At 49.0% G+C, this 8,399-nt stretch overlaps 1 protein-coding gene across 1 annotated transcript; it reads right to left on the bottom strand.

The window, feature by feature from the left end:
* Nucleotides 1-957: 957 nt before the first annotated feature.
* Nucleotides 958-7,599, bottom strand: TAS2R38 (taste 2 receptor member 38). The gene is given in 4 exon segments (XM_088831904.1): nt 958-1,323; nt 1,325-1,963; nt 5,370-5,478; nt 7,358-7,599. Coding segments are annotated over 4 exon segments (1,356 nt in total).
* Between the last annotated feature and the right edge of the window lie 800 nt (nt 7,600-8,399).

Consider the following 8,399-nt stretch of genomic DNA (forward strand, 5'->3'; position numbering starts at 1 on the left):
TTCAGCAAGACTATTTTGGCAGGTTCCCCAACTAGACTGACCAGTGCTTGGTACTGACCTCAAGTGGGAATAGAGCCAGAAGGCACAGACAGGCTTTGCATCCAGGGCACCCCACTGAGCAAGTATCTTCCTTTTTATCTCTCAGTATAAAGTGGGTTGAATATACATTTCTGAATCAGTGCACTTTCAGACAAAATGACCCATCCTCTGGGTCCTGTAGGAGCTTTGACGTAGTGCCTCTTGAAACTGAAGTGATGACATCACTTCTTCTGTGTTTGTCTTTTCATATTTTATGTTTCCATGAAAATTGTGGAGTTTGAGGAGGATAATATCATTGCCAAGGTAGTGAAAATGTTCAAATATTATACTTGGATCTATTTTAAGAAACAGCCAGCATGTGAAAAGCCAACCATGCTCCCTTGGAATTTAGATATCATTTCATAAGAGGTGATTTCTCATGGCATGGGTCATACCAAGCACTAGCAAGCTATAGTATGCAGAACATTTACACTGAGTACTTTGCTTCTCTATTTTGTTCATTTTTAAAGGTTTTCCTGGTGGTTCAAATGGTAAAGAAGCTGCCTGCAATGCAGAAGACCTGGGTTTTACCCCTGGGTCAGGAAGATCCCCTGGAGAAGGGAATACCCGCTCTAGTGTTCTTGCCTGGAGAACTCCACGGACAGTGGAGCCTGGCAGGCTACAGTCCATGGGATTGCAAACGGTTGGTCATGACTGAGCGACTAACACCACTTTCTGTCAAGAGAAACCTAGGCAATCAATGCCATTCTACTTGCCTACGCCATGTGTAGAGCTTTCATTGTTTTATTCTACTGTGGATGGGCCCATTGATGTAGAGAGACTTGGAGTTATATTTTATAGAAGAAATTGGAGTGGGTTTCTGAAGGCTTTATGAACAATCAGAGGCATAGCCACACAGGGCCCGTTTCGTGTCCGCTCTCAACACAGATCTGGCATCCTGGGATCTGCCTTGTGGCCCACCCTTACGTTGAAGCTGCTCTGAGCCCAAAGCAGAATGGAGTCCACAGCGCTCCTCAGCTTAGCATTCCCTGAGATCAGGATGACCCCATGTCCAGAGGGACAGGCTGCCATTATCCCTACGCAGACCATCACCCCGACCTTGTTGCGCCACGGCGTCAGCAACGGCATGGAGAATAAGGCCGCGCGGAGTGACAGCACATACGGGCAGAGAAAGGAGACGAGAGACCGGAGCGCCCGGGCGTGCGCCTCCAGGCTGGGGTCCCGAGCGCCTCTGGCTTTGGCCCTCATCATCCTCATGTGCCTCCCCAGGGAGAACACCAGCACATGGTGTTCTGGTCTCCTCCTCCCCAGAGGAGACCAGGAAAAGCAAGAAAGAAGGGATGGACGCCAGGCTGCGGAAGAGGAAGAAATGAAAGAAACGGAGTTTTGCAATGTTCAAATTGAGTTCAGTACTGTTATTCGTGAGTAGCCTCATTACAGCTGAGAAACGAGATCCACTAAATAAGTCCCATAAACAGAGAAGAGTGCAGACACACGAGAGAACGACAGCACCCAGAAGCATCTGGGGGATCTTTCTGGAGACCCAGCTTGCCGCACGGAGCAGGAAGGCGTGGGAGAAACGGACAGTCTTGGAGCAGTAGAGGAGACTAAGGCACGTGGCAAGCCAGAGGCCGGCTCGGCTGATGATCATCCAGAGTACAGTGATGGTCTGGTAGCTGAAGCTCAGCGGGTCTTTCATCTGCTGGAAATGAGTAAGCTGGACGGCCTTTAGAAGGAGCAGCCGGTGCAGGACAAGCTGGGTGAGGCTGAGACTCAACAGGACACGATCACAGTAGCTCAGTGGCTGCCTCCTCACCAGGTCCCGGAAATTCACCAAGAAAATTAAGGCATTGACCAGGATCCCTACTGCAAACTCCAGGACTGAAAAGAACAGAAATGCATTCTTGACTTCAGAGGCCGATGTGAGTCAGAGTCCCCACGATGCCTCTTCTGCCTTGGCTAATCTAAGACTCATGTACCGCCCAGGAGAGAAAGTTTGTGTGCTAAGTCAGGACCTTCCTTTTCAAGGCATCAGCTCTTGGTCCAGAGTTATCCCAAGGTAAGTGCATCAAAAGTTCAGGCAGTAAACTTAGAGGGACAGTACTTCTTTAGAATATCCCTTCTGTTCTGTTCGGTCGCTCAGTCATGTCTGACTCTTTGCGACCCCGTGGACTGTAGCCTACCAGGCTTCTCCATCCATGGGATTCTCCAGGCAAGAATACTGGAGTGGGTTACCATTTCCTTCTCCAGGGGATCTTCCCAACCCAGGGATCGAACCCAGGTCTCCCACATTGGAGGCAGACACGTTAACCTCTGAGCCACCAGGGAAGCCCTAGAATATCCCTTGGATACACACAAATGCTCATCGTCAGAGCAGATGAATGATGGTTCTGTCTCTTGGTTGATGCAGAAGCTTTGAATAAACCCAGGTATTCTGTAACAACAGCCTTCTTAGAGGGCCACGGCATGACATCAGGGATGCAAACAAGATAGGCTGTTGACTTCCCAAGCCCAGTTTTGCATGTCCATCTGGGCACCCATGAGTGGAGAAGAGAGTAGAATTTGTTTATGGGTTTTCAGTAAACTGACAGCAGGCAAAGCATATATTCTCTGTGAACTGAGGTTTAAAACGGTGCCTCTTTCCATTTGCATGCCTTCCATCACCCCTGAGGGTGACTCTGATCACAGACTATGTTTTTAATATGGACAAGGGCATGCGTGGTTCCTCTGCTGTATAACTAGTATGACTGCTGTCGCCAAAGACTTCATTCAGCCATCACCATGCCAGGCACCATGCTTGGCATGAGGAGCATTAACATGAACAAGGCAGCATCTTACTATGAAGGGAGGGGGACGGGGGCATATCTGGCCTGGAACATTGCAGAAGTCTTGCAACTGCTCTCTCTGCTTCCCACCCCTACTTCCACACCACACTTTCTACAAAGCAGCGATCGTGATGCTGTTAGCGTGTAACTAAGATCATGTCATTGCTCTATTCAAACCTTTAGGGCCCCCATCTTCCTCATCATATCAGCTGAGTTTTCACAGTGACCTAGCAGTCCTGGGTATATAATCAGGACCTCCTTCCCTTCTCAGATGTCCTTATCTGAAGGGTGCTCGTGTTGACAGTGTGGGCTCTGGAGCCAAGCTCTTTCAGGTTAAGGCCCAGCTCTGCTTCATCCTTTGTGCAAACTTGGCAAATGACTGAACCCTCTTCATTCATCTCATATGAAAAGAGATGACAATCAAAATAACACCTATCTCAGAGGGGTTACCTAAATTGATGCATGGAACATGACTGAGATTGTGCTTAGTGGCAACCCACTCCAGTATTCTTGCCTGGAGAATCCCATGGACAGACGAGTGTGGTGGGCTACAGTCCATGGGGTCACAACAAGTCAGACATGACTGAGTGACTAATGCTTGGCCCATGAAGTCCAGTCAATCGGTGCTAGTTATAGAGCCATCATTCCGTTCCGTTCCGTCGCTTAGTTGTGTCCGACTCTTTGCGACCCCGCGGACTGTAGCCTACCAGGCTTCTCTGTCCATGGGATTCTCCAGGCAAGAATACTGGAGTGGGTTACCATTTCCTTCTCCAGGGGATCTTCCCGACCCAGGGATCGAACCCGGGTCTCCCGCATTGGAGGCAGACACTTTAACCTCTGAGCCACCAGGGAAGCCCAAGCCATCATAGGATCCAGCAATTCCTCTTTTGGGTATATATCCAAAGGAAATGAAAGAGGATATCAAAGATATATCCACATTCCCATGTTCATTGCGGCATTATTCACAAGAGCCAAGATATGGCAGCAACCCAAGTGTCTGTGAATGGATGCAATGGAATCTTACTCAGGCATGAGAAAGGGAAATCCTGTGATGTGGGACAACATGAATGGACCTTGAGGACACTGTGCTAAGTGAAATAAGCCAGGCAGAGAAGGACAAATAGTGCATGGTATCACTTATACTGTATATGAGAAAAAGAGTTAAACTAATAGAAATGGAGTAAAAAAGTGATTTCCAGGGGTTGGGAGAAATAAGGAGAGGCTGGTGAAAAGGTACAAGCGTAAAGCTAATGCAGGCGTGTGTGCACGCTGTGTCACTCCAGTTGTGCCCGAGTCTTCGTGACCCCATGGACCATAGCCCACCACGTTCCTCCTGGGATTCTCCAGGCAAGAATACTGGAGTGGGTTGCTGTGCCCTCCTCCAGGGGACCTTTCAGACCCAGGGATCCAACTCATCCTCATCTCTTACGTCCCCTGCATTGGCAGGCAGGTTCTTTACCATAGTGCTACCTGGGAAGCCCCCAACTTAAGGCTTGGAGAAGGAAATGGCAACCCACTCCAGTGTTCTTGCCTGGAGAATCCCAGGGACGGGGGAGCCTGGTGGGCTTCCATCTATGGGGTCACACAGAGTCGGACACGACTGAAGCGACTTTGCAGCAACCTGGGAAGCCCCCAACTTAAAGCTAGAAGGTGAATAAAGTCTGAGAATCTGATGTGTAACATATCATATGTAACACTGAGTTGTATAAATAAAATCTGCTTAGAGAGTAAAACTTACATGTTCTTATCAAATACAAATTTCGGGCTTCCGTGGTGGCTCAGAGGTTAAAGCGTCTGCCTCCAATGCAGGAGACCCGGGTTCGATCCCTGGGTCGGGAAGATCCCCTGGAGAAGGAAACAGTAACCCACTCCAGTATTCTTGCCTGGAGAATCCCATGGACGGAGAAGCCTGGTAGGTTACAGTCCACGGGGTCGCAAAGAGTCGGACACGACTGAGCGACCAAACGGAACGGAAGTGAAAACATACAGCATTTGTTTTTCTCTGACTTATTTTTGCTAAGTGAAATACCCTCCAGGTCCATCTGTATTGTTGCATATGACAAAATTTCATTCTTTTTCGTGGCCGAGTTGTATTTGTGTATATACCACATCTTCTTTATCCTCTCATGTGTGATGTGCACTTAGGTTGCTTCTATATCTTGGCTGTTGCAAGAAAGTATGTACATTTTTGAGAACAAAGTGAGCTTCCTGTTTGAACATCACTGAGCTGAGAGTCCTCAGTCCCTTCAAACTTTTCCTCCCTCACATAATTGATTATCTAGATGCAAAGCAAAGGGGTGACAGGGGAGACGTGACAGAGGAGTAAGTACCATGATATCTGGGGCAAGTGAGCCAAAGGCAACAGGGACTGTGAGCAAATGGTGGTTTACATGAGCATACCCCTCTGGGAGAAAGAGCATTTTAATTTAGAGAGGAAAGCACAGCTAAATGACTTGAGATAACAGGGTTAACTGAAAGAAGCAATGTAACGTTGGTGGGACAGACCACTGACAGGAAGCAGATGGCTGGGGTGCGGGTGTTCTCAGCCAAGGCCATGGTGATGAAGGAGGATATGGCCACCAGAAAGGGCCCTGGGAGGAAGGAGGCCTGTGCTCTGAGTGAGAGGGGGCCAGCGGATGCCTTGTAGCAGGACGTGAGACTGGAGGGCCTGGGCTCCTGACCAGGACTGGTTCCCTTCTCTTTTGTGTACATTATAAAGTGATCCATGGATGGCTTCTCATTTGGCACCTGCCCCATTCCCACCTGGGGACTGGCAAGTTTCTTACCCTGAGGGTAGGCAGTTATGGAGCATTGTTTGAGACCAGTGGGGAAGACCAGGTAACTGGCTCTCAGGAAGCATGGTGCCTGAGGATGAGTCAATAATTGAACCACATCACTGTCGTTTCTCCAAGTTCAAGCCAGCTTGGGATCCAGAATCTTCCTATCATTACTCAACAGCTGCCACTAGGTGGCACCAGACCACTGTGAGGTCTGGAGCTCCTGGCCTCCTTGGGATAGCTCAGTTGGTAAAGAACCCGTTTGCAACGCTGGAGAACCTGGTTCGATTCCTGGATCGGGAAGATCCGCTGGAGAAGGGATAGACTACCCACTCCATTGTTCTTGGGCTTCCCTTGCTTCCCAGCTGAGCGCTGGTAAAGAATCCGCCTGCAATATGGGAGACATGGGTTGGGAAGATCCCCTGGAGAAGGGAAAGGATCCCCACTCCACTATTCTGGCCTGGAGAATTCCATGGACTGTATAGTCCACGGGGTCACAAACAGTTGGACACAACTGAGTGACTTTCACTTCACTTCCTTTCACTTTGTGCAAGCTCACCCCAGCCATTGATTTACTCTTGCAACCCTGTGACCTCGTATGTTACAGAATTGAAATCTTAAGACTTCATCATGTATCACTCTGTAGTAGGCTGAATTGTGAAGAGTGTGGTGATACTTCCATTTTACTGGTGACAAAGTGGAGTTTCAGAAAGATTAGTTAAGTAGCTGGGCCAAGGTAACTAAATTACTAAGTGAGGACTTAGGATGCTGCCTCTTTAGATGGGACTCAGCCAGAAGTCCTGGGAATTGCTGTGTCCAGCTCTGGCAATCACTCCTATTACATGAGAGGGCAACAGGGAAATTGGGTATAAGGTGCATTACTTTATTAAAGCTAGACCTGTGTCTAAGAGCTCCCAAGAAAGAGCTCTGATACTAGTTGGTTTGGAGCATGCAATAGACCTAGGCAGAGTCCATGCATCTAACTTACCATTCTGTTCAATAGCGGTTATTGTTCAGTCACTAAGTTCTGTCCGACTCTTTGCGACCCTATGGATTGCAGCACACCAGGCTCCCCGTCCTTCACTATCTCCCAGGGTTTGCTCAAATTCATGTCCATTGAGTCAATAGTGGTAGTTGTTGCTAACTGCCTGCATACCATTAGTTCTTTCCTTTTCATTGCCGATGTATTATCAGGCGTGTCAGTATTAACTAAAAATAAACTACATTTTCCATCTTTCGTTCAAGTTAGAGTGTCCAGTGAAATACAGGAAGAAGACATTGGGTGGGGAAATCCCCTAGAAAGCTCTTGTTTCCTTTTCCTCTGTCTGGGCCTGAACTTGGATGTTATGGTTGGAGCGCCAGCCAGGAGGGAAAAGCCAAGAGAATCTCAGCCCTGCAGTTTTATAAGTTCTTGAAATCCACAGGGAGCAGAGAAAGTGAGAAAGGTCATCACTTTCTGTCTTTAAGTCATGATGCTTGGGCCTCTGTGACCGGAAGCCGAACGCAGTGACTCATTGTGAGAAGGGCTCTGAGTCCATTTGCGCATCTGAGCACGTGAAGCCAGGAAGTGGACTGAGGGAAGGGCTTGTCTAACCCCCTGTCTAGGTTCACTTATGAAGAGGCAGAAAACAGGAAGCAAGAGAGGAAATGAAACGGAGCCTCTGCTCCCTGCATTTAAAGCAGAGGTTCCTAATATTTTTGGCACCAGGGACTGACTTCGTGGAAGACGGTTTTTCCACGGATGGGGTGAGGCGGGGACAGTTTCTGGATGATTCAAGTGCATTATGTTCACTGTGCTTCTTTGAGACTCCAATGCTGCCATTGATCTGGCACGAGGCGGAGCTCAGGCGGTAATGAGAAGGATGGGGAGCAGCTGGACACAAAGATGAAGCTTTGCCCGTCCCCCTGCCGCTCACCTCCTGCTGGGCAGCCCAGTTCATAGGGGGCCACTGATCCATGACCTGGGGGTTAGGGACCCCTGATTCAAAGCATGTTCTGTCCGCTTTGAGCTGACAGGGAGGAGGGCAGAGAGGTAGCCTGGGAGACGAATTTAAAGATGGTCTCACTCAGCTCTTATTTCTGTTTCTCGATCTTTCAACTTTGCTCCTGCTACTGACTGATCCTGCTAGAGATTCTCTGTGTGTTCCATTCAGAACAAGAACCTGAGTGGTCTGGTGCTCACACAGCAGGCGGAGTCTGGAGATGCCAGTCAGCTGGAGGACTGGCTTTCTTAGGTTCGTGCCCAGCCCAGGTTCAAGCAGCACAGGGGCCAGCACAGAACGCTGTGATTAGGGTCTTACTTAGGTCACTTTCCCCAGCAGGGACCTCAAGGTAGGGTTCCTCTAGAAGGTGCTCAGACCCATCCTTGAGCTTTGTCTTGTCCATTAACATGAATGATACAAGAGGAGGTTTTAAGTAAATGCTGATAGAACTATGAGACCTTGGCTGACCATCCGTCCTGTTCTGCTTCTGCTTCCTGGAAACAGGAAGAGACCATGGAGCAGCAGTGTTCAAGCAGACACTGTGAGGGTTCACTGTCCAGCAGAGATGGGGGGTGATGGTGCGACCTGGTGATTTCCAGAGAGGGGAACAGAGAGGGAGTTTGTGGGAGAGAGGAGGAGCCAGGCAAGAGGGTACCAGGGACAGCCAGAGCCTGAGCGTGGCTGAGACATTGTCGGTGCCTTGAAGACATTCCCTCCGGCATTCTTTTCACAGTTTCTCCTGGGGTGGGGACCTGGGGGGGGAAGCAGATTTACCA

The sequence above is a fragment of the Moschus berezovskii genome, chromosome 3 (genome assembly GCF_049115385.1).
Source record: "Moschus berezovskii isolate FMDL1 chromosome 3, NW_MosBer_1.0, whole genome shotgun sequence".
Taxonomy (NCBI): domain Eukaryota; kingdom Metazoa; phylum Chordata; class Mammalia; order Artiodactyla; family Moschidae; genus Moschus; species Moschus berezovskii.